The sequence below is a fragment of the Trichoderma gamsii genome, assembly GCF_001481775.2.
Source record: "Trichoderma gamsii strain T6085 chromosome Unknown Scaffold_70.2, whole genome shotgun sequence".
NCBI lineage: Eukaryota > Fungi > Ascomycota > Sordariomycetes > Hypocreales > Hypocreaceae > Trichoderma > Trichoderma gamsii.
This window is the reverse complement of record NW_020171407.1, coordinates 70,110-95,236: the sequence shown is the minus strand read 5'-3', so window position 1 is coordinate 95,236 and position 25,127 is coordinate 70,110. Positions and strand designations below refer to the sequence as shown.

The window sequence follows — 25,127 nt, the reverse complement described above, 5'->3', positions numbered from 1 at the left end:
TCTTAGCATAGACATCATCCCGTGTGCCTCATTCACCCGAATCCGAGGTCTGGCACTGCTGTTTACTTCATTTCGTGACAATCACCCTCTCTGCATAGCGTATACACGCACGCACCTGCCCTAGCACTGCCGCTGTCGAACGCCTGACAACACCAACCCAGCTACTTCATCCACAGCCCATCACGAACTGCTGCAGCAGGGATTTCTACTCTTCTCCCACTTTCCTCTCCCACACTTCCTTTCTACCCCAGGCACGAGCAAGCAAGCAGTCTCTTGGCCAAATTCTCATGTCTCCCAGAATAACCAGGTCCTCTGCCCGCCAAGCAGCGAGCCAGGCGGCTCGAGCTTCTGCTGCATCATCTGCTTCCACCAACACGCTGCCAGATATTTCGCCTTCTACTGCTCCATCGTTGTCGTTATCCCGGAAGCGAAAAGTTTCGAGCGCTGAGAGAAGCCCCGCGACTGGATCACAACCTAGCTCTTCGGTTCGACGGTCCAAGAGACAAAAGATTCCTGAAGCTGCTGTTCCACCATTGGATACTGCAAATACTCTACCTCACCCAACCTCGCCGCGGAAAGGGAAAGTCTTAGTGGATATGGACGGCACCGAGTTAGTTGGAAAGACTGTGTCCGTTGGAAATGGTGTTAATATTCACAACAGGATACCTGACATCCCCGTCACCATGGACACATCACCTAGTTCTAATGTTGCCAGTCGAAGATCGGCTCGGACCAAAAGGAGCTCTACACAGTCCCAAGGTCAGTCCTTGATCCATCTGATAGACGTCTTATCCATGGGATGCAATTACTGACTGTTATATGCAGCCACTACCTCCTCAGTGTCGCTTAATCAAGACCCCCAGCATTTCACAGGTAACAGCTCTGACCAAGATACTACCATGGGTGGTATGGGCGAACCCAGAGTTCAAGCCTCTTCGTCTTCACCCCAGAAGGGAGATACACTCGCTAGAAACAGCACAGGTGATAGCCCGATAGATGACGATTTGAGCAGAGGTGGCGGCGCAAATCGCACTGAACACCCCCCGTACAATGACGGGAACGAGGACGAGGACGAGGACGAGGACGACGAAGACGAAGACGACGAAGACGACGAGAACGACGATGATCCCTTCGGAGCATATGGCGGCCCAGGAGATCATGATTCCGGACTTTCCAGTACTTTGCGAGCACTCACTGGCATTATGACTGGGCTGTCAAGTCGGTTACGAGAACTTCTCGGCGGCCTGCGGAGTGACGATTCGTCTGTCCAGGTGATTGCCTTACAGGAGCTGTCCGAAATATTCCTGGTGTCTAACGAAGACAACTTGTCGGGCCATTTTTCACCTGATGCGTTCGTTAAGGAGCTTGTTCAACTAATGGGCAAGGAAGAGAGCCCCGAGATCATGCTCCTAGCCTGCCGTTGTCTTGCGAACCTTATGGAGGCCCTACCCGCTAGCATTGCCAATGTTGTGTATGGAAATGCCGTCCCCGTTCTCTGTCAGAAGCTGCTTGAGATTTCGTTCATCGACCTGGCAGAACAGGCTCTTAGTACGCTTGAGAGAATATCCACCGAGTACCCGTCTAGCATTGTCCGAGAAGGGGGGCTCACAGCATGCTTATCATATCTCGACTTCTTTGCAACCAGCACTCAGCGAACAGCGGTGACTACAGCAGCCAATTGCTGTCGGAATATCCCCGATGACTCATTTCCTGTCGTCAAGGATGTCATGCCAACCCTGCTCAATGTCCTCAACAGCAATGACCAACGAGTTGTGGAGCAGGCTTCCTTGTGTGTCTCAGGGATCGTCGAAAGCTTCAAGTATCACCCGTCGAAGCTCGAAGAGTTAATCAGTGTTGATCTGCTGCGCGCGATATTACGTCTCCTTGTCCCAGGGACTACGAATCTCATTGGCCCCAACATCCATACTCAGTTTCTCCGCGTATTAGCATTCACTGCTAGGGCAAGCGCCAGGCTCTCCTCTGAGCTCTTCAAGTTAAATGTTGTCGAGACACTCTATCAAATTTTGACGGGAGTTTCTCCTCCTACGGGCACTGAAGATGTAGCATCTAAGCTGGACAGTGTCATCATTATGCAGGCGCTTATCCACCGGCCTCGCGAGCAAATTGTGGAAGCCCTCAATGTCATATGTGAGCTGCTTCCAGACTTGCCTCGTAATGCAGGAATTGCCGTGGGAGACTTTATGGAACTGCATGATGCGATTGAGCCGATTGCACCGTCATCTTTGGGCAGTAGATGCGAGCCGGGCCCCAACGACCGCCGACTTGAACTTTTGGAAGACTGCAAAGACCAAGTTCGCCGTTTCGTGCTCATCATTTTCCCAACCTTAACAGATGCTTTCTCCAGCACAATCAATCTGAGTGTACGCCAGAAAGTATTGACTGCTCAGATAAAGATGCTCTCCAATTTGGACCAGAATCTTCTGGCCGAGGCACTAGCACCAGTGCCTTATGCCTCCTTTCTGGCTTCTATTTTATCACAGCAAGATCACCCTTCCCTGGTTATTCTAGGCCTCCAAGCAACAGAATTGCTCCTCACACGCCTTGGTAGCGTTTACCGATACCAACTTTATCGCGAAGGCGTGATCCTTGAGATTCAGAAACTAGCAGTCGACGACAGCCAGCCTGGCACTAAGGAAGATTCCAAGTTGAGGAACACGTCCCGACGACCCAGTCTGCCCGATGCTGGCGATAGTAGCACGCCTTCATCAGACCATGAGTCAGAAGACAACGATAACGAAGACGAAGAAGCAGAAGATGAGGGCGAAGGTGCTGCTCACGACCACCACTCTTCTGGCGGCGACGAAGAAGATGTTGATAATGAGCTTAATGCGAGTGACGTATCACCTGCTAGTTCTCGCGGATCTTCGATGTCGCTGGATGCCACGTCTCTTCCCTATGTTTCCAATATCCAACTAATGAAGTCCCGTATTGTCACCATTGCAAAGAAATTTCTAGAAGTCCACGAAAAAGACGGCCACGGTCAGGTCATGCGAACGCAAACTACGCAGATACTGCAAACTTTATCCCAGCTAGCAGAGGAACTCGAGGCCTTTTACTTGGCCCGTACGTCAAAACATTCATCTCCGGAAACTGGACGGACACTTTTCTCCAAGCTCTCAAGCTACTTTGATACCGACATCCTGGAAAGCATTACCAGTGCAGAACTTCTAGCGTCTGGTATAGTGAGAGTCCTTCTTGCAATTTTTAGCAATCCTGACGAAACACTGGCGCACGCTGCCCAAGCAAGCTTTTTGGAAGTATTCATGAATCCCGCGGTGAAGCCCAAGCCCAGAACTGGCGTTACGGAATCACAAGCAACACCATTCGGCGTATTAATTCATAAATTACAAGATTTGCTCAGTAGGTCAGAGCATTTTGAAGTCATTACTGTTCACCAAAACAGCTTTGATGGTAATCGCAGCAGCCCCGCGTCTATGCTGGGTAAGCAGATCAAGCTCAGACTGGTTGCAGATGATGAGCTATCGATTCCCCGATCTTACCGAAATATAATGGTTTCCATTCATGCAATTGCCACCTTCAAGTCCCTTGATGATTATCTTCGTCCACGAATTAGTCTGGCGGAGCGGCCAAGGATCTCCCGAAGAGATGGACTCTCCAGAGCCCTTGCGGCTATAGCTAACTCTAGCATATCGCAAAACTTCGCTGCAGGCGCCAGTTTAACTGGGCAACCTCCTAGTTTAACTGGATCTACCACGCAGCCTCCTTTGCCTCTAATGTCAGGATCCTCGGCCTCCCGGTTTTCCGGCGGAGCCAACAGCAAGCTATCATCTCATCAGGGAGAGACAGCCAACTCGCAGCCTGCCGGGCCATCTACCGATAAAGGGTCACTACGTCGCTCTTCACGGCTTTTTAGGTCATCCGCAGAAATACCAAATCCCTCAACTCGTCCTCCTGATGAAGACAAGGCTCCACAGCCTACTCTGGAGTGTGCAGATGAGAAACAGCTCACTGACGATGATGACGACGAAGCTGGCGACAGTACTGCTCTTGACGCGATTGTTGGCGAGCTTGATGAAGATATGGAAGGAAGGGGAGATCCGGATCCATCAGCCGTAAATCTCGAAGTTGCCTCTGGAAGTATCATCACTCGAAAAGAGGACGGCACGAGAGTCCCGACACCGACTGGATCAAGATTCAAGGACTATGGCTCGTATAAGCACAGCAGCCCGGCAGCATCTCATTCTTCATCTCGACAGCCCTCATACTCCTCTATACTCCAGTCTGCCCCTCAAGATTGGTATATTGAGTTCACGCTGGATGATAAAGTTATTCCAAATGAGACAACCATATATCGTGCTGTTCATATGTCGACGTCCTCGTCAGGTGACCACAACAATAAAAACATTTGGTCGTCCACACACCCCATCAAGTTTCGAAGAGTCTCTGGACAGCCTCCAGCAGAGTCTAGACCGACCAACTTCAATATTGAGACTGATGGAGAAGTAGAGAATGGAATTTCGGCATCACTAGCGAAGCACCCAATAACTGCCTCTATCCTGCAGCTTCTCAACATCCTTCACGACCTCAATGCCAACATAGAAGATGTTTTGATTGAGAACAGGAATAGTATGGTTGGCCTCCGGGTTGAGCAATTGTCTCAGTTCGTGAATACAAAGCTTACGGCTAAGCTCAATCGCCAATTAGAGGAGCCATTAATCGTTGCGAGCAGCTGCTTGCCGAGTTGGTCTGAAGATTTAGCACGCCTCTACCCTTTCCTGTTCCCCTTCGAGACTCGGCATCTCTTTCTCCAGTCAACATCATTCGGATATGCCCGGTCAATGGCTCGTTGGCAGAATGCACAGTCGACGGATGATAATCGACGAGATCGCTCCAATGAACGGCCCTTCTTAGGCCGACTTCAGAGGCAGAAAGTCCGCATCTCCCGACTCAAGATCCTCGAGTCAGCGTTGAAAGTGATGGAGCTATATGGCGCCTCCCAGAGTATATTGGAAGTCGAATATTTTGAAGAAGTTGGCACTGGCTTAGGGCCGACGCTCGAATTCTACTCTACCGTATCAAAAGAGTTTTCCAAAAAGAAGCTCAAACTTTGGCGAGAAGTCGACTCTGCCGGGTCAGATGAGTTTGTAATGGGCCAGACGGGGCTATTTCCCCGGCCGCTCAGCCCCGAAGAGGCGACAACGCCAAATGGAGAGCGCATTCTTCATTTATTCAAGGCTCTCGGCAAATTTGTGGCCCGATCAATGATTGATTCTCGCATCATTGATCTCCACTTCAATCCGATATTTTTCAGAATCGGAGATGCCTCCTTGACTGGTGTCAAGCCCTCTTTGGGAGCGGTAAAGATTGTTGACCCAGGTCTTGCTCGCTCTTTGAAAACAATCAAGAAGTTTGTGTTGGCTAAGAAAGAGATTGATGAAAACCCAAATCTCACACCAGCACAAAAAGTGGCTGATACAGAGGCAATCATGATCGACAATGTGAGGTTAGAGGATTTCTGTCTCGATTTTACGTTGCCTGGCTACCCCGAAATTGAACTCGACGAGCATGGTTCTTCCAAGCGAGTTACTATAGAGAACGTTGATACCTACTTGGAAAAAGTCATTGATATGACTCTGGGGACTGGTGTCAAACGCCAAATTGATGCTTTCCGTACTGGCTTCTCGCAGGTGTTCCCATATACTGCACTGAGAGCTTTCACCCCAGACGAATTAGTTTCGCTGTTTGGACAAGTAGAAGAAGACTGGAGCCTTGAGAGTGAGTACCTGCATTATTAGGCATTACTAAGAGGAGAATCACTGACACGAGATATTTAGCTCTTATGGATTCTATCAAGGCGGACCATGGCTTCAACATGGACAGTCGAAGCGTGAAGAACCTACTGCAGGCGATGAGCGAGCTGGATCTCAAACAGCGACGAGATTTCCTACAATTCACCACTGGTAGTCCAAAGCTTCCTATTGGCGGTAAGTGTTTTACATTCCAGGTTAGATCATTGACCAGGAGGCTGACAGTATACCAGGGTTTAAAAGTTTAACTCCGATGTTTACCGTTGTTTGTAAACCAAGCGAGCCTCCGTACACCTCTGACGCCTATCTACCAAGCGTCATGACGTGCGTGAACTATCTGAAACTTCCAGACTATACGACGATGGACATCCTGAAGAAACAGCTGTATACTGCAATCAGGGAAGGACAAGGAGCTTTCCATTTGTCATGAGTTGCTGAAATCAGGACCATTACATCAATGGTAGTATGGCATGCGGGCCAAAAAAAAAAACGTAGCTAGACAAAAGATTCTTTTAATCTTAAAATAGTATATATTCGATGGAGAATGATAAATTTAGCACACCACTTGGGTGAATATATTCTAACACGGAAGACGAATTTACGTTGCGGCACGGTTATCATTGAACGTATAAGCCAAGTAAATTGTCCAATCAGTATCCTCAGCGTGCTATCCTCCTTTATGGCAAGACATGGAAGCATTGAGGACAATTGAGCTCACCGATGGATGAATGCTGGAGCTGTTGTTAATTACGTTCGAGAATTCTTCACGGCCTCATGAGAACGTAGAGCTGGCTTTGCCGCTACTAAGTCTCCATGATAAGGCTCCATGCTAGACTGTATATATCAATCATAGTTGCTTCTACGGAAAGGCTTTCAAGATGCTAAGGGTAATTTAGAATGATTCAAGCAGAGATAATAAATAGTCCAAGTCTAGCTTCTTGGTCATTATCTTCTTCTTTCAGCGCTCCCATGGTATTAGAATTTATCGCTAATCAAACTGTCGGAGAGCATTTGACTCTTTGTCAAAAGCGGAGATGAGCCAAAGACAGCATTGGCCGGGAGTGTGGCTGTAGAGCTCCCATGGTCCTGTAAGTTTAAGCTGCTTGGCCGGCCAGTAGCATCACGGTCACGGATGTAAGTAATATCAGCTTTGGCTGACTGCAGAGTGGTAGCTGAACCAGTCGGGTCCTCATGGCTGGATGTCGAGGAATTTGATGATACTTCAAATTTATCGTCTTTTTGCGATTCATCTTGGCCAAAAGTGGCGCATCGCAGATTCCACAGGAGCTGGCCCGCTATCGCTGGAGGGAGATAAATGTATCGTCGGACCTCGCTATGAACCCATCCTTCTTCTTGCATATCGCGCTCTTCTAAGGCGTTGTTGAGCTGATAAACTTGGTCAATCGGGTAATCCCAACCATGACCGCGATGCCTGCCAGGCTGTATACAGGCCATGTAGCGTAATATACCGTGGCTGAAAAGCCAGAACCGCTGGACTTCTTCAGGCACTCGATAAGCAAGATGGACAAATGTCTCAGAGCCGCTAATGATGGGACGAAGTGCTTCAGATGGCGTGGGAAGGAGGATATCCGTACGCGCGGATACTGGAGCGAGAGACTGGAGAATTTGAAGTGGTACACGCTGAGACTCAAAGATCTGACCCTGACTGGGTAATTGTGTATGTGCTGGACCGTGGTGGTTATTATGCCCTTGGCTGAGATCAGTTTGATCACCGGGGCCAACTTGAGTCGTTTGTGATGATGGCAATGAAAAGGAAGGAGTCTGTGGTATTGCAATAGGCTGGCTTTGAGTGTTTCCCATCGGAAAGTCATGTTTGTCATTCGCAATTCCATCAGATGGCGCCAAGGCGAGCGAGTTCTGAGACGCCGTCAGCTGGCATTTGTTTGGTGAACTCTCAGGAGTTAGTACTGGGTCCTCCAAAGAAGCCATTTCCTCCATGATAAGTTGAGTCTCGTGGCCGACGCAGAGCATTTCTTGGTGTATTAGCCCGTTGAAATCTCTCGGCTGCAGCTCTTCATTGTCTTCTTCGTCCGAGTCTGGAATTTCCCGGTCATCCGCTTCCACAGCTGCAAAACGGACATGTGCTGATAACGATGCGCCGTATTCTTGAGAGCTCTGAGTGCTTTTCATTTCCTCCAGATTTCTGTTCAGGTGCGCACGGCGCCGTGGAGAATCTCTCACTACATCCATAGAATCGGCCCATGTCACAGATCGGGGAGGCATCGCAACAACTTCCCGTACATGTTCAGGCCAACGTGGAGGAGAGATGTTAGTTCCGGCTGGTGCATCGTCATCGTCATCGTCATCGTCAGAGCCGTCGTAAGTTGAGCCACAAGAATCTTGAATAATGATGGCATCTTCTCCTGACGCCAGCTCTGGTGGCTCCTTTGTCAACAGAGCTTCGGATTCCCGTTGCAGAACGGTCGAGCCAGTCTTGTTGCAAATTGTCCCGTCTTCATCTGAGGCATCGTCATCCAACAAGATGACGTCTTCACCAAACGACGAGACGAAACTCATCTGCGTCAATGTCTGCTGCTTCAACGATGGGCCTTTTCGCTCCGACGACGAATTTTCTCGTTTCAACGACGAGCTCTCTCGCTTCTGGACCCCATTGCTCGGGCCCCGAACTTTCCTGCGCCGCGTAGGGAAACGGATCTGCTTGGTAGAGCCCGTCGAGCGATATTCCCGACTTTTTCGGGCAGTTCCGCTAGAGCAAGGCTCGGGGGGCATCGTTATCGTCAGAAAAAGAAGAAGAAGAGGAAGAAGCATAGAATATTGCTAAGCAATGTATGAATTGAGATGGAGAGATCAGTGAGAGCATTCAGTCGTAACTCATGCATGCATCCGCCAAACACAGACGCTTTGTGACCAGATTTTTTGCGGAGAAACTGTAACCAAAGCAACTCCCAAAATCGGCCCTCTGATACTTCCAAGACATGAGCAGCGTCATTAGATATCATTGAAATGACGGGCGTGTGTGAACTGGATGCAGCGTGGCCCTCACCCAAGTCTCATCCGCCGGTTGTGTATGCTATAATGCCATGGATTCCAAAAGTATGGCGTTGATGGAAGTGAAGTGGAAAGAAAGTGCAAGAGAGAAAGCGACTATCATAAAGCCGTCAAGGTAAGCTTTTGTTACTTGGTTTGTCCCTCGAATCTTGGTAAATTGTATTTTCGCGATTATGTCGGTGCACGGCACGCTTAGACGCATCAGATTGATTTTGAATGAGCAGCGGGCGTTTTCGCGTTGATTCCCCGCAAAATTTCAAAGAGCTCAGGCACTCAGACCCACCATCAAAATGGGTTAGATGTCTCATGCAAGGTACAGAGTGCTACTGTATGTGCTCGATTCTTGATCTTTGTTTCAGCAGTTGTTATTATACTAAAAAGTTAACATATGCAATCCTTTTCAGTATTAATTAAAAATTATATCGAGCCCTATCCTATCCCACGAAGCAAGCCACTACTTTTTTTGGTGCCTCATGTCCCTTGATGCAGCGCGAGCTCTTTATATTCATGCCATCTATAACCACTTGTTTTCTTACGCCATCTATGTAGACCCATTTGCTTCGTCCCTATTTACTTACACACCACATGCCGTAAACAACTCAAGTCAAGGAAAGTAAGTAGCAACGCACCAAATTAACCTGTTGCTTTCTTTATAACCGTTCAGTATCATCAGTTCTTTTCAAATCTGTGAGGAAATCCCGTGTGACTTCAAAGCTCAGCCAGCTCGACGCCATGCTGGGAGCTACTTTGAGGAGATTGGGCACGATGCCCTTGTACAACCCTTTGACACCCTCTTGAAGGATAATGACACGGACTGCATCAGTGATGGATTTGTACTGGTATCCCATACCTGACATGGTATTGATCTGGAAGCGTCGCCGTAGTACGTCACTATGCGATTGTTTAGCATGAAATCAGGCGTGCAGCAAGAGGCAGAAAAGACAGCTGAGGCTACTTACAATGGATATGTGCAGGTTTGAGCAACTGCGCCTGAAATGGCACCCGCCAAAAGCTTGCGCACGGCACTGGGGTTCTTATCGCCTTCGGGCGTAAATGCCTGGCGGATTGACTCATACACCATAAAGTTGAGACCGACCTATAATGATTTCAAAGTCAGCATTTTATCACATAACCGGGGGTCTTGAGTAACAGTCAATGAAACCTACATAAGGAGCCACACCAGCAACAGTTGGGACAATGCCACGGTATAAAGCAGATACACCTCCTTCCGTCTTGTACATGGAACCCAAGGTTGCCCACATTCCTGGGAGTTTATCCGGCCGCGCTCCTAATTCTGCAAAGCTCGCTGACTGAATGGATAGCCGTGTTCGGACGATGTCGAGAGGATAAGTTAGGAAGACAGACGTTATTCCCGCCAGTCCACCGCAAATTAGGCGGGCAACGGGAGTGAGGTCAGTTCCTAAATATGGTTCGAAGAAGTTCTGAGCAAAATGTTAGCCCGGCTGATGTTCCATTTGGACGGCTGGTGCTGTCCATGCCAAATGGTCGAAATACCTTCTTGTAAAAGTTGTAACTGCTGAATTGCACAGCAGAATAAGGAACAATGCGTATACAGTTTGTTCCATTGCCTCGCATGAAGCCCCTCCAACCCTCTTCTCTCCACATTTTCCCCAATGCTTGACCAACTGACAACTTGTATGCATCTCGTCCAGCACTCTGTATCTGCATCAGGATTTTGAGTCTCTCCAGTGGCGATACTACCGTTCGGGAGACGGCGCCGGCTACACCTCCACCGCAAAAGGCGGCAACTATTGGTTGAGATATCGTGTCTCGAAACTGCATCGACCAATCGCTGCGAGCCGATGGTTTCATCGCGTCGGGGACTGACTATTTGAATGAATTAGTTGCTGAACATTTACGCATGGCGGCATTCTGTAAAGTGTTGCGTACGGCTGACATGATGGCGACAGAGGTAATTGAGCCAACGTTTGATTCAAAATCTTCGATTAAGTCTCAAGTTGAGGATCCAGAAGCATGCGATTTCGCTCTATGGCGGCAGCATTGGTCCACGACCACTCGGCGCTATCCGTCAATGTATATGGTTTAAAAAATCGTAATTGTTGCAGAGAAAGTTGCATTAAGGAGCGACTCGAGAATCGAAAGTGCATGTAGCATGCTCGTGAAACAAAGCGTCTCGAAACGGGTACGGTATCTATTGACGATGCATTCGCGAGGGCATTTGGCCGCAGAAACGCTTGGCTAGCTGTCGCCTTTTCTTCGACCTCGACGGATTGGGTAGCACCAACAGGTAGTATTAATATAATATATATAAGCAAGTTTTAGAAATGGTATCTCTAGGCGACAGCAACGACCCCTGTCCAAGCCCTAGCTAGAGGAAATTCCGAATTGAAGCAAACAAAAGTGTAACTGCAAAGGTTCGTCAACTATGATTATGCGTTGGCGCTTGTGTGCCTGTGTGCTTTGCTTCGGGTTATCATCGGCGCCTGTTCTGATGGTTTTTAGTGGCTTTGGAATAGGAGTACTCCATCTGGAGTACTCCGTATGGAACCCAATCGTAATATTACTGGGTATTAGCGGCAAGGAGGCCAGACCAGATGCTCAGAAGATGACGAGTAGAAGTGCCAATAAAAGACCCCACCAATCGATTGGCTTACCTAAAAACTTAGTCATTTCTTCATCTACATGTAGGTCCAGCAGAAAGTAGGTCTAGAAAGAAGAAAGATAGGATGAATTAAAATGCTATGAATATGATAGAGCCTTATAGAGTATTCCGCGAATAAACGTCGCCGTCGAGTGCATTGTATTGTGGCTCAGGGTAGATCCTGAAAAATCTCACAGTGGCTTGTAGCTTGAGCTGCTAGCCTTGTACCAGCTGCGGATTATACACCACCACAGCGTGTGCGCCAGGCGCGTTGGCCAGCTCTTTATTTTCATCACACCACGACCGACCGCATTGGCAGCCACACATCACAGCTAATATCCCGAATCTGCCTCCATCATTTACTCGCCGCGATCATCTTATCTGTTCCCAATGTCGCGCAAGCGCAGCGCATCCGTCATTTCCGTTGATTCGGACACAAAACGGCCTAAGCATGCGACCCCAGAAGACGAGCCTTCCGGCGCACAGCAACTTGAAACGACCCAAAACCAAACAGAGTGGGATTCCTCCTCAGAATTGGTAGATGAAGAGTCTTTTTCAGCAGTGCCTTCTCTATCACCAACCCTACATCATATTGCCCGCTGCGGTATCCAGCGTTCTATCGCCATGGTCCTGGCGCATGATGGATTTCAGTCGGCCAGTCCCGAGGCGCTTGAGAGCTTCACAGGAGTAGTTGAGACGTGTAGGCATTCAATGTATCTCTATCGTCGTTTCTATCTTTGAAGCTAACGTCTCTAATTCAATAGATTTAAGATCCATCATCGAAGAAGTCAAGCGATTCGCAATATCATCACGTCGCGAGGCTCCCATCCCGTCGGATTTTGAACTCATGCTCAGACACCATAACTTGACCCTTTCCTCTCTCAAACCGCACATCAAGGGCCGGCTCAGCAACCAAGATACGATTAATCGCAGTGAGAACCTTATAACCATCGATGACACATTCAACTCACTCCCTCTTCTCGGCGAAGAGCTCAGCGGCCAACCAGACAAAGAGAGCAAAGCCTTTATACCGCCCTCCTTTCCTGGATTTCCGAGCACACACACCTACAGATTTACCCCGCAAGAAGATAGAAGGACGCGCGATTCTAAGCAGATCAGAGAAGACGCGGCCAAGAGCGCGCAGCTCGGCGAAGATGCATTGCGCAGGTTGGTTCGGGCTTCGAAAATGCGCAAACAAAAAGAAGTCAAGTCGTTGGTCGAGCGCGATAGCCAGGGCAAGGAGCGCTTCCGATTATGGGAGTCAACAATGAAACGATTCATGGGGGGCGACCGGTTCAGAGAGCACGCTGATAAGGTGGAAATTGCAGACCACAGCATGCTTGTCAATGCTGATGCCAAATTCTCGCGAAGAGAGCTATCTCGCCTAGGCAAGAAGTCCAATGCATTATAACACATATTCCAATGTCAGCGGCTAAGCCACTATCTCTCTCTATCCACTGATCAACCAATGGATGACTTTTCATGTTTGCGCATCGCTAGTTTTAGCACCCATCATTATACTTATACCCGAAGCGTCATTCCAGCTTAGCTTCACATGGCAAAAATCAAAAAGATATGGATAGAGAATGGATACAAATACAAGGGGGAAAGTTGTTTCACGATACATTCATTAATCAACAACGTGGCTTGAACAGTATGAAATTGTAGTATTCCTTTTTCCCTTAGTACTTAGTAGAAACAGCAGTTAAGAACCATCTTCTATATTAGAAGCGAATTTTGTGTCCAGTACCTTTTTTTAGTATTTCTGTCACACACACTGTTGCCCTAATCTCAGTTACAGTTTGAGGAAGAAGCTAACTATGTGATGCCCTATATTCCACCACGTCCCAGCCAAGCTTCCCCATCTCTCCCTACCTATCCCGGCAACATTTATGCTCGGGACATGACGCCCCAAGCACGGATGATGTTGTCAGTGTAACCAGCGAACAGGGTCTGGCCGTCAGCGGACCAGGCCAAGCTGATACACTCGGGCTCCCGGCTCTTCTTGCCAACGGAGGTGAACTCAGGCTTCAGCTCATCAACCTTGCTCTTCTTCTCAAGGTCGAAGATGATGATGCTGCTGGCGGTGGCGGCGCACAGCCAGTATCGGTTAGGAGAGAAGACGAGGGCGTGGATCTCGTCGTTGGCGTTGAGGGAGTACAGGTGCTTGGATTCGTTCAGGTCCCAGAGCATGGTGGTACCGTCCTTGCCACCAGAGGCGCAAAGAGAGCCATCAGGAGAGATGGTGACGGTGTTGATGTAACCGGTGTGGCCGATGTGGTCGGTCTGCAGCTTGCAGGTAGAGAGCTCCCAAACCTGGAATTTTGTTAAAACCCAAACTCCATGTAAAGTTGCAAACAGCATCAGGGGGCATGTTGAATAACAAAAAAAAGGAAAACCAAATTCAGGGCAATAGGTTATGTTTGTCTCATTGCCATTTCTGGCTCTGAAGTAGCAAATACTTGAAAGTTGCAATACATCATAAAGTGGTGCGCATCGTAAAAAGAAGAGATATAGGGCAAAATTGAGAGGAATTCGTACCTTGACCAGCTTGTCCCAACCAGAGGAGACAATGACGGGGTTCTGAGGGTTGGGGCTGAATCGGACGCAAGAAGCCCACTCAGTGTGGCCCTTGTCGGTGATGGTGTACTTGCAGTCACCGAGGGTGTTCCACAGCTTGATAGTGCGGTCACGAGAGCCAGAGACGATCTGTCGGTTGTCGGCGGAGAAGGAGACGGAGAGAACGTCGTTGGTGTGGCCGACGAATCTTCGGGTGGTGGTGCCGGTGGCGAGCTCCCACAGACGGAGGGTCTTGTCCCAAGAAGCAGACAGGGCGTAAGCACCGTCAGAGGAGATAACCTAACCAATCAACTGCAATCAGCCCCGAGAACTCTTTCTTCGTGGTATAATCAACGGAATTCGAGTGGACGTACACAGTCGGACACAATGTGGGAGTGACCGTGGAGAGATCGCTTGGGGTAGCCGTACTGGGTCTCGTCGCGGGTGAGGTTCCAGATGATCAGGGTCTTGTCTCGGCTGGAAGACAGGAGCATGTTGGGGCTGTTTCCTTGTTAGTTTTCAAGGTCGATTGCGTTCGCGATAGGTAAAATCCCAGCATACTTCTCCATTGAAGTGGCCAAGCTGGTAACCCAGCCATTCTGTATCAAATGTCAGTCTCACTCCGAACCATGAGAGAGGGCAGCGATGGGGAGGAGTAATCGTACGTGGCCCTCGAGGGTACCCTTCAGGATCAGTTGTTCAGCCATTTTGGTACAGCCTCGCCCGCAAAGATATCAGAGAGATGGGTGAGAGGAGAGAAATTTAGCTGAGAAGACCACTTCGCTTCTGCAAAAGGTCAGCACCGGATGTTAAGCTCTCCAAGTTGGGGCTGAACGAAATTGTGAATTTTTTGTGTGGGCGAAAAATTAGGGCCGAGCGATGCGATTGGCCAATACCGATGACTAAGATCAGAATTTGGCAATCAGTTCGTTATCAAACTAGCACTTTGGGCTAGCATGGGCGGGCTCCAAAAAAGTTACGAGCATCGGCATAGTGGGGTGAGTAAGAGTGAAAAGATGGACATCCTAAGGAGAGTGCCTGAGTGCAGATGCCCTGTTTGGACATATGTAGACAGCCACTGACTTTGTTTTGAGTTTAAGCTCTTCTGTCTTCTCCCTTGGCTCTTGCTTTCTGTCTGTAGTTGACACATGGAGGCAATCGATTTCGTGAAATCTAATCTCTACTGAGTACAGCCAACTCTTTCTCAGATTTCGCTTTCCCATATAAGAGCATCGACGATCAAAGATTGACTATGACAGCAAGGACCGCCCGCTGCCTTAGACTTCATCATAATATCAGAGCTCAGGAGAGGCCTCAGAACCTCTTCAAGATTGCTTGATGCTACACAAGGTATTTATTGATACAGAACGTAGCCTTGTTGGATACTAGACGCTGGCATCTAGCTACCAAATGCATAACTCTACTGGCGTTTATCTAGTATAAGAAACTCTCCGACGCCGGTTGACTTTGTGATCTATCTGAACATGGTTTAATATATGATATAATGAGAAAGAAGAAAGAATGCTGTCGGCCGTCATTGGACTTTTTGGTGACTATCTCACTCACGCAGTTCCTGATGTGAATTTCTTCATAGGTGGTACGAATCACTTGCCTTCTGGATACATAACAGGGTACTTAAACCAAAAAGCTTGCGTTCATCCCTCGCTTATGTCGCTTAAGAGGCGAAAATGGTTTGGAGCCGCTTCCCGAGTTGAAGGCACTTCCCGCGGCTGACTTTAGTTTCCTGGCCCGGCCAGGTTGTGCCTCTGTGGGCTGGGCTACCTCACCGGTTTCATCTTCTTCTATTATGGTATTAGCCTTGTTTATCAGCTTTCTCCTCCTCTTCTTTTGCTCAAGGTCTACGCCACGGTCAGTAGTGGTAGTAGACTCATGAAGCTTGATTCGTTTGTGGAGAGATGTTTCTTTAGAGTCGGCTGCTTTCGATGTTCCTTCGCCCTTTGTTTCTTCGGGTTTTTCGTCTCCCGTGTCCTGACTGGGAGCTGCGGGCTTGGCTGTGGGTACTTCGACTGATGTTGCTTCTGTTGCCTTTGGCTGGGATTGCGTTTCAGAAGGCTTGGATCCCAATTTTTCCCGAGGTCTTAAAGGCGTAGAAGCTACCAGTCCTGTAGCCGGTGCTGCCTTGGATCGAGCCTCAGTTTTCTTTGTTGCCCGGAGTGGTGATGGGTCGTCACCCTCTTGTAAAAGTATGTCGTCAAATGTTAAACTGGGGCGCCCAGTAGTTCCACCAGTACCCTTTATCTTATTGAGTAGTGGTGTGATTGAAAATGTTGATTTTTCTCCAATCTTCGCTTGCTCTGTTGTACGCTTCCTGGTCACTCTCTTGCGGGGCATCTTCTCTTTTTCAACAGGTGGAGATTGGTCTTTATCATGAGATTTTGTTGTGACATCTTGGGTAGAATCAAGACCATCGCCTGATCTATCTTTCAAGCCAGAATGTGAAGCCAGCCGTAGCTCTCGTAGCTCTGTTTGTGCGTCTTTCAATTTCTTCTCTAGTGTCGATATTTTTCCCTCCAGCTTATTGTTTTGGCGCTCGGATTCGTAAAGTTGCTTCTGATGGTTCAATTTCATCCTTTCGCGATGCCGTTCTTCCTCCGTTAGTCGTTCGGTTGATTTATCTAGCATCGATTGCAGCCTAACCACTTCTTCCTTTGTGTCGTCTGAGTTGTTCGAGTTTGACTGTGCTTTACTCGCAGGCTCTTGTGTCAACTGTTCTTGCTGATGCGGTTTCGATTCCGATTTCTCGTCATCCGCCACCCCTAGCCGCAGAAGCTTTACTTCTGATCGCAATTCTCGAAGCTCTGTTGTAAGTGCATCATTCTCTTCTGCAGTCGTGCTGGAGCTTTCTGTAGTCACTGCACTCGGTTCTGTCCTCGTCTTTGACCTCTTAGTAGATGTATTGTGGTATTTCTTGGAGTTGGAAATAACCTACGGCCTCAATTGGATTCTCCTTCATCTGCTCATCTTCGGATGTATTCTGCGATTTGACCTCGTCAAGCTTGACGCGTAGTCTATCGTTCCTCCTTGACAGAATTTTTATTTCGTCATCCTTGGCGGCGCATCTATCCTGCAGCTGGGTGTTTTCATCTTGAAGCAGGAATATTCGAAGCTGTAACCGGCGAGATTCTTCGTCTCGGGTAATGAGGTCGGTTTCGTGACGGCTTTTTTGATATTGGAGATCAAGCTCATGGAGACGCGTCGTCCGCTAGATGCATAACATAAGCACAATGTCAAAGACAAGATAGCGCTGGCTTAGAAGGGGATGGCTACCTCAATTGAGAGGTCACTCATGGCTGTCGTATCATCCAAGCGCTTATGGAACTGAGGCTATACGGGGAAAAAACGATGTTAATAGAGAAAAAAGCTACGGAGTAAATCTGTCGATTATTGCGTACTTCTAGATGGTATGGTGCTCGATGTTCTAGGTATTTGCCCAAGGCGTCTGACATAGAAAGTGTTGATAAGTCGATGTTGGACTAGAACTTTTAGCGCCTAGCGTGCTAACATGCGCTCGAGCGAGATCTGGGAGGTATTGAGTACTTAAAAGGCAGCTAGATTCTACGATCGATGCGCCAACTTCGGAGTAGCTTGACAGGCAGTTGAATCAACTTGGAAATGCTGCGCTAGCCCTTTGTAGTCAAGCCCCGCGCCATGCCTCGTAGCTCGAATTAGGTAATCGCGAAAACGAGAACACCTTGATGACAGCACAGGAACACCTGGCAGCTTAGTTGGCGGCTTGGGCTAGTTGTAGCAACATCAGCTGCGTCTATACGGACAGCTACAAACTACCGCGAAGATGCGTATTTTCCAATCAATTCTTCCTCTGTGCCTGCTGTTCGCTGGGGGCTTCGCGAAGAAAGACTCATACGATGAATTTCGTCAGCTATCCCAGCGCTCTTCGCCTTTGAAGCTGAATGATGCCACCTATTCTTCTTTAACAGCTGCTCCAAGAAATCATAGTGTGGCTGTCCTCCTCACGGCTTTGGAAACCAGGTTCGGCTGCCAGCTTTGCCAAGAATTTGCGCCTGAATGGGAGGTTCTCGGACGAAGTTGGACTCGAGGCGACAAAGCCGGCGAGTCGCGACTCATCTTTGGTACGCTGGATTTCGCTGATGGTCGAGAGACCTTTATCTCGGTACGTGGAGAGTATCTCGATCCAGACAAGAGTAATTGTTCCATGGGAAAGCTAATGCATCAATCCATCTAACAGCTTGGCCTCCAAACCGCCCCGGTGCTCCTCCTCTTCAACCCGACTATTGGACCCCATGCTGCTGCCTCTCCGGAGCCTGTTCGATACGATTTCACGGCAGGGTAAGTCATGATGCGAATCTCTCCGTTATTAGTAGTGCATTCGATATTGACCAATTCCAGGCCTTCCGCAGCTGAGCAAGTTCATTCCTGGATCTCTCGGCAGCTTCCCAATAGACCACACCCACCTGTGCAACGACCCTTCAACTGGCTTCGATGGGCCTCCACCGTGACCATTGTCCTCGGCGTCGGCACTGCGTTGGCCAGTGCGTCTGCTTATGTGCTGCCTGTCATTCAAAACCGCAACATTTGGGCTTCCATCAGCCTGATTGCCATTCTCCTCTTTATTAGTGGTCATATGTTCAACCACATTCGGAAAGTTCCATACATTGTTGGAGATGGCCATGGCGGCGTCAGCTATATCGCAGGAGGCTTCCAGAACCAGCTTGGATTGGAAACCCAGATCGTGGCTGCTATATGTAAGACAAAGTTCTTTCACGCCAATAAATGAAACTAACGCATTTGACAGACGGTGTCCTCTCATTCTGTGCCATTACCTTGGCTGTCAAGGTTCCTCGCATGGCCGATGCCAAAACTCAGCAGGTCGCGGTTGTCGTTTGGAGCGTTATACTATTCCTGGTATACAGCTTTCTCCTAAGCGTCTTCCGCGTCAAGAACTCTGGCTACCCATTCTCCTTGCCTCCTTTCATGTAAGTGGGGTGTAACAAGACATAGCAAGGCGAAAATTTATACGATTAGCTAGGGCCTAATTGATAAATTGCTGCGCTTGCTGTGCAGATGCCAATGTCTGAGAGGATGGATCGTCGATATCATGGCAACTACTAGTTAGTAGATGAGGGCGATGCATTGGGTATAGCTACTGGCAGTATAAGCTACGATGGACAATCGCAATCTAGCTCTACTGATGTAGTGGAAGTAGTCTATGGCCGGTGTCGTTGTAAATATAAACAAGTTGAGATGAGGTCTTTCTCGTCGAGACGCCGCAATCGTAAAGAGAAACAAAAAACTTTGTCCAGCAATACCAACCAATATGCGAGTGCGATCGACCCGTGGGTCCAAATGCATGTCGCATCTGCTTCACATGCAACTTGATCGCTGTCCAGTTGGCGCATTGTCACGTAAACAGTTTAGCGCCATATCATCGCATGCAGCTCTCAGCGAAGCGCTCTGTCGTACTTCAATGTTGCAAACTGCCAACTAAGCTTGACCTAACTGATACTAGCGGGAATTTAGCGGCAGTTCCATAGTGGGGTGGCTGAGTCAGCGGAGCATACCCTAATTGCCTCGACTGACCGCTCTGCCACTAGTCCAACTGCTGGCCAATCAGAGCACCAATCGAGATCGAAAGCCCTGAAATTTCTGGTTGGAAAGTTCGGCTGTATTCCCAGACATTTTCGACTTCGACTTTCAAGCCCATCATCAAGCTTTTCAGCACCAGTCGTCGCCATGGGTACGTGAAAGAACTGATATGCATAGCCTGCGTATGCGAGTGGTGATGATACCTTGTGTATCGTCTCTGCGATCTGGATGCTCTCTTCCGTGAAGATGAGCAGCCACATTTGAGCATGAACCATCTGGCTGATACGGTTTCCATTTTCCAGGTATCGATCTCGACCGCCACCACGTCAAGGGCACTCACCGCAAGGCCCCCAAGAGCGACAATGTCTACTTGAAGCTCTTGGTCAAGCTTTACCGCTTCCTGGCCCGTAAGTTCATATCTTTCTTCGAAAAAAGAAAAAAAAAATGAAATTGGCGATTTCGCGGTGTTTGGGTTGAACGACTAACAAATGTGCCCTAGGCCGAACCGATGCCGCCTTTAACAAGGTTATCCTTCGACGACTCTTCATGTCCAAGATCAACCGCCCTCCCGTTTCTCTGTCCCGAATTGTTTCAAACATCAACAAGGAGGGCGAGAAGCGCACCGTCGTCATTGTCGGCACCGTCACCGATGACAACAGACTTCTGTCTTTCCCCAAGGCCACCATCGCCGCTCTGCGATTCACCGCCACCGCTCGTGCCCGAATTGCCGCTGCCGGTGGTGAGGCCATCACCCTGGATCAGCTCGCTCTCCGTGCTCCTACCGGAAGCAACACCCTGATCCTCCGTGGACCCAAGAACAGCCGTGAGGCCGTCAAGCACTTCGGCATGGGCCCACACAAGCACAAGGTTAGTTACGAAAAGATCCCACGGTGGCCCAGTGATGCTAATCCATGTTACAGAAACCCTTCGTCCAGTCCAAGGGACGCAAGTTCGAACGCGCTCGTGGTCGCAGACGCTCACGTGGTTTCAAGGTCTAAATTATGCTGGGAAAATTGGGCGAGCATCGGGATGGAGTTTTTATCTCCAATTTCGTTTTATTTATGGGACCTAAAGGGATGGCGTGACTTGATATCATTCAAAGTTAAAAAATTTCGTGCCTACAAATGGCCAATTGACGACCAGCTTGACCAATCTTTCGTAGCACTAAACGTGATGATTAAATGCGCCCTTGTTAATTGTGATCATCTATGCTAACAGTTGCATTAGATTTCCTTCGTAGTGCGACGAAGAACGCCTCTCTGCTTTCCTGTTACAGGTAGATCAGTAGGTGGTTGGTAATAGTGACCTCATGACATATATTGTCGAAACTTACTGATCTTGAAGATTCTGGCTTCTCTCTGTGCACCTCTGCGAAAAGTAGCCTGAGTTGTTTCTCCAGTTCTTTATCCCTTGCTCCCATATAGAATTTGCATACAAGATGACCGCCAGGTTTGAGTGTGTCGCTGGCGAACTGCAGCGCAGCTTCGCAAAGGTCCTAGTAGCCATTATGGTCACCTTTTATCCTTGCCAGACTAAAGCTAGGGTTTTATCCTTACCATGCTGCCAGCATGATCTCGAGACGCAATTCCACTCGTATTCATGAGCCTGTCATAAGGGTTACTCAAAGTCTTGGAACTAAATCCAGAAGTTTGTTCCCATGGTGCTGACATATCACTTAACACAATCTGTATCGATGTTAGCATGACCAGAATCTCAGTGTTGATTGTAGCGGGTGCTATCTGACGAACATCCACAAGATTTTTCGACGTCGACTTTGTTGGCATGCTACCGGAAGGTGATTTAGAGCCCTCTGTTGAGTGTCTCTCCAAGTCAATGTAGCTTGGCTGTTCTATAAGAGTGCGGTCTGAATTCAAGTCATCCTCGCCATTATTATCAAATTTTGCTGCCCTGGACAGTCGATCATGGTGTGCTTGAGCTATAAACTCTTTCAAAAGTTGTTGGACTACGGGAGACAGAAAATCTCCCTGGAATGTTGCGACGCCTTTGGGAGGTTGAGCCGGTATGAGGTCGATACCGATGACTTGACCGTGAGGCTTAGTGCGCTCAACAGCAACCTACTCAGGCATATGAATATCCAAAGTCTAAGAAGCTTTGCTGAATGCCAGTATGGATACAACGTACTTGAGACCAGCTGCCCGGCGCATATCCCTGGTGAAAAGGTTAGACCCTTAGAGATGTGCCGTCTATACCAGGATTTGATTTAGGTATGCTTGGGCTAACTTACCAGATCAACTACAGTTTGGTTCTTTTTGAAGAGCTTGTATTTTGCGTCTATCTTTGGAGGAGTTATTATCACGAAAAGGTCTTAAGTAGCTAACGATGGGCGAATCTTGCCTCCAACAACTTAAATGCTGCCCTGCTTTTTAGTCCTTGGACTTTGGCATGACGGACAAAATGGTCGCGGCCTTGGCGTTGCTTCCATTGAGTTCCAGAGGAAGCAAGCCTCGTCAGTCTGGGAACGTTGAAGAGACAATTAGGACGCGGCACAAAGGCCGAGTGCGGCGCTGATTGTAGAAGGCTTCGTGTCCAGCCTGTCCATTGATGTGACATGATTCCATTTGTGGAAGTGTGAAAAGGTAGCTATCAAAGAGCTTTGAGTGGAGGCCATCTAGTAGTAGAGGAAAGTTGGTGGAGCTCTACTGGGACACCCTCAATACAAAGAGGAATTGCAATCACTTATAATGGACATTTGACTGTGAAATCAATTAATGATTATTGATCTTTACATAATATTCTGTTCAAAAGCTATAAATATATTCTCCAATATATTAAGTATAATAAAGTCAGTTACCTTATGAATTCATTGTAAAATTTTGCCTAGAGGTCCCCACCTCATAATGGCCTAGCTTAAAACAACCTCTCAAGCAAGGCTACCAATCAGCGCAGCGGGTGGCCACTACTACCCAACTTTGTGGAACAACCGTGCTCTTGCTCGTTGAGCAGCCAAATTCACCTTCACTTGCGGCTCGCCGTCCGTCTACCATCTCATTTGATAGCCGCCATCCTTTTCTCCGAGCGAATTCTCTGTCGGACGAACCCATCACACCGAGCGACCTGTTTCCGATTACGAATTTAATATACTCTACTGGCTGATAGGATGGCTGTCGTAAGTGCACATGTCCTCTTGCTGGCCCTTCGTCAACCCTGGCTCTCGTGGCAGTTTGGGGAGCTGCCCGTTCGCGATGTCTCCTTGTTTGTACACTACAGAAGCATCCGGCCTTGCCTTCTTCTTCATTGCCATTTGTTTTATCTGCTCGCAGGCCCTGCAATCTTGGCATTGGGGGTTCGAGGCGTATTCTGGTCTTGACCACCGCTTGACCCCTCCTCTGATGCCTGCTGGGTTCCGCAGCCGGATTCCATCTGTGACGTGCGGTTTAGCTAACGAGTGCAGCCCCGAGCATATGCCCCTGGCTACATACAAAATGGTGCAACGAGCCTCCCATCGCCTGGCGCAGCGCCCCTCCTGCCCAACCAAGGCCGTATCATCCAGACGGGACCCATACGGATTCTTTGCGTTGCTGACGTTCGAGGTATGCTGCGAGCATCTCAGCTGTCCGCGGCACGTGCTAACAACCCACACAGGAAACCTGCGATCGCTCAACGAACTTGCAAAACAGGCCCGGGCTGACCACATCATCCACACTGGCGACTTTGGATTCTACGACCATACGTCCCTGGAACGAATTGTGGAGAAGACGCTGAAGCATGTGGCACAGTATTCGCCCCTGATTTCTGAACCGGTCAAGAAGGCTATTCAGCAGGGCGGACCTGGCCCCGTGAAATCCAGATTCTCTCCGAGCGAGCTCCCCCTCTCCGAACTTCCTCTGCTCCTTAATGGAGAGCTGAAACTGGATGTGCCAGTATACACCGTCTGGGGCGCCTGTGAAGATGTCCGCGTTCTTGAAAAGTTCAGATCATCCGAGTACAAAGTCCACAACCTTCACATCATCGACGAAGCTCGTTCCATGTTACTCGAAGTTGGTGGTGTAAAACTGAGACTCCTGGGTCTAGGTGGCGCTGTGGTAATGCACAAACTGTTTGATAACGGAGAGGGCCGTACCACCATAGCGGGAGGACAGGGTACGATGTGGACAACTCTATTACAAATGGGAGAGCTAGTTGACACTGCTCATCGTGTCTATGATCCCACTGAGACTCGAGTCTTTATCACGCACGCCTCTCCGGCTCGCGAGGGTATATTGAACCAGCTCTCTGTTACCTTGAAAGCCGACTTTTCCATCTCAGCCGGACTCCACTTCAGATATGGAAGTTCCTACAACGAATTCAGTGTCAACCCTACGCTAGATCATTACCGTGGCAAGCTTGCTGCCTCAAAGGCTTCCTTCAATGACGTCTGGGAAACTGTCAGGGGAGAAGTTGAACCTGCCATCCAGCAGAATGAGGCGCAACAAAATCTTCTGAAGAACGCTCTGCAAATTGTGGAAAAGATGCCCTCGACGGCTGCTGGCGGAAATCCTTTTGGGGGCCCAGTGGCGGGCTCGGGTGGTCTTGGTGCAGTTGACGAAAGTGCTTTTAAGAATATGTGGAATTTTAACCTTGCTGACGCTGCTTTTGGCTATTTGGTACTGGAAATCCAAGATGGAAGAATTGGAACTGAGATGCGCGCCCAGGGATTTAATTTCTCCCACCGAGGAGCTAAACAGCAGTCGTCTGCGGCTCCCCCGTCGGGAACTGCCGCGGCTGCCGCCATTCCTCCTCCAAGCGCAGCCTCTTCAGCTACTCCTACTGCACCCCCGGCTGCCAAACAATCTCCACCAACTCAACAGCCAAAGGCTACCCCAGCTGCCCCTATTCCCACGATACCGAGCCGATCAACCCCACAGCCCACCGCAGGCAACGCCGCCGCTAACAGAGAGGCGGAGAAGACAGCCGCTCCGACAAATGGATCGGCAAATGTCCCTGAACCGGCCTCCTCGCCAGCCCCAAAGACCTCGGCATCTGATATCATTGGTCTGTTTATCATGAATGTCAACACGGAAGATCAGTGCCGCGATCTCTTTGATGAGGTTGACAAGTCTAAAATTCTCAAGATTGAGAAATGGGGTGGCTCAAACAAGGTTGTTCAATTCAAAACACTTGAAGACCGCGATGGGGCTATGGGAAGGCTGCCAGAAGCGGTCAAGACACGAACTCAGGAAGACCGATCAAAGCCGCTTGTCAAGATCTTTCATCATCGAGAAAGCAAGCCATTCAACACCCGCGGCAATGCTGGAACTTGGGGAGGCAGCGGACGAGGCGGATCTACCACCAGCGGTTATCGCAGCGCTGGCGGGACGAGCGACTCGGAAAGCAACCGACGAGGTGGCCGTGGGGGTCGAGGAGCTCGAGGTGGTGAGCGAGGACGTGGTTCCCGCGGACGAGGAGGCATAAAGGGAGATGCTGGTGTATCTCCCGCAGCAGCACCTTCTACCCCTAGTGCTGATTAAACTCAGCCATCAAACATCAAACATCATGTTCTCTGATTATCTTAAGCCACTGTAATGGCATTCTTCTTGTTT

General features: G+C 48.9%; 9 protein-coding genes across 9 annotated transcripts; 4 read left to right on the top strand and 5 right to left on the bottom strand.

Annotated features, from left to right (window-relative positions):
• Positions 1–287: 287 nt before the first annotated feature.
• TGAM01_v210733 (E3 ubiquitin-protein ligase TRIP12) lies at positions 288–6,219 on the top strand (the record flags this gene model as incomplete). Its single annotated transcript, XM_018807352.2, has 4 exons — positions 288–759; positions 826–5,757; positions 5,817–5,966; positions 6,023–6,219. The coding sequence occupies 4 exons, from the start codon at positions 288–290 to the stop codon at positions 6,217–6,219; spliced, it is 5,751 nt and encodes a 1,916-aa protein (XP_018659518.2).
• Positions 6,220–6,764: 545 nt separating this feature from the next.
• TGAM01_v210734 (hypothetical protein) lies at positions 6,765–8,540 on the bottom strand (the record flags this gene model as incomplete). The annotated part of the gene is made up of 1 exon (XM_018807351.1): positions 6,765–8,540. The coding sequence occupies one exon, from the start codon at positions 8,538–8,540 to the stop codon at positions 6,765–6,767; it is 1,776 nt and encodes a 591-aa protein (XP_018659517.1).
• Positions 8,541–9,469: 929 nt separating this feature from the next.
• TGAM01_v210732 (hypothetical protein) lies at positions 9,470–10,739 on the bottom strand (the record flags this gene model as incomplete). Its single annotated transcript, XM_018807350.1, has 5 exons — positions 9,470–9,710; positions 9,779–9,915; positions 9,986–10,261; positions 10,335–10,667; positions 10,731–10,739. 5 exons carry the CDS (start codon positions 10,737–10,739, stop codon positions 9,470–9,472), a joined length of 996 nt encoding a protein of 331 aa, XP_018659516.1.
• Positions 10,740–11,832: 1,093 nt separating this feature from the next.
• TGAM01_v210731 (hypothetical protein) lies at positions 11,833–12,853 on the top strand (the record flags this gene model as incomplete). Its single annotated transcript, XM_018807349.1, has 2 exons — positions 11,833–12,142; positions 12,207–12,853. The coding sequence occupies 2 exons, from the start codon at positions 11,833–11,835 to the stop codon at positions 12,851–12,853; spliced, it is 957 nt and encodes a 318-aa protein (XP_018659515.1).
• A 479-nt stretch (positions 12,854–13,332) lies between these two features.
• On the bottom strand, positions 13,333–14,708 carry TGAM01_v210730 (hypothetical protein; the record flags this gene model as incomplete). Its single annotated transcript, XM_018807348.2, has 5 exons — positions 13,333–13,758; positions 13,984–14,301; positions 14,376–14,502; positions 14,563–14,600; positions 14,667–14,708. The coding sequence occupies 5 exons, from the start codon at positions 14,706–14,708 to the stop codon at positions 13,333–13,335; spliced, it is 951 nt and encodes a 316-aa protein (XP_018659514.2).
• A 928-nt stretch (positions 14,709–15,636) lies between these two features.
• Positions 15,637–17,468, bottom strand: TGAM01_v210729 (hypothetical protein; the record flags this gene model as incomplete). The annotated part of the gene is made up of 4 exons (XM_024550858.1): positions 15,637–16,896; positions 16,952–17,224; positions 17,290–17,346; positions 17,415–17,468. 4 exons carry the CDS (start codon positions 17,466–17,468, stop codon positions 15,637–15,639), a joined length of 1,644 nt encoding a protein of 547 aa, XP_024404403.1.
• Positions 17,469–17,815: 347 nt separating this feature from the next.
• Positions 17,816–20,585, top strand: TGAM01_v210728 (OST3/OST6 family protein; the record flags this gene model as incomplete). Its single annotated transcript, XM_018807346.1, has 8 exons — positions 17,816–18,154; positions 18,230–18,330; positions 18,391–18,746; positions 18,797–18,977; positions 19,596–19,738; positions 19,890–19,994; positions 20,087–20,454; positions 20,508–20,585. 8 exons carry the CDS (start codon positions 17,816–17,818, stop codon positions 20,583–20,585), a joined length of 1,671 nt encoding a protein of 556 aa, XP_018659512.1.
• Positions 20,586–20,779: 194 nt separating this feature from the next.
• TGAM01_v210727 (ribosomal RNA methyltransferase MRM2) lies at positions 20,780–21,371 on the bottom strand (the record flags this gene model as incomplete). The annotated part of the gene is made up of 3 exons (XM_024550857.1): positions 20,780–20,854; positions 20,921–21,082; positions 21,144–21,371. 3 exons carry the CDS (start codon positions 21,369–21,371, stop codon positions 20,780–20,782), a joined length of 465 nt encoding a protein of 154 aa, XP_024404402.1.
• A 1,334-nt stretch (positions 21,372–22,705) lies between these two features.
• Positions 22,706–25,055, top strand: TGAM01_v210726 (hypothetical protein; the record flags this gene model as incomplete). Its single annotated transcript, XM_018807345.1, has 3 exons — positions 22,706–22,714; positions 23,000–23,138; positions 23,191–25,055. The coding sequence occupies 3 exons, from the start codon at positions 22,706–22,708 to the stop codon at positions 25,053–25,055; spliced, it is 2,013 nt and encodes a 670-aa protein (XP_018659511.1).
• Positions 25,056–25,127: the final 72 nt, after the last annotated feature.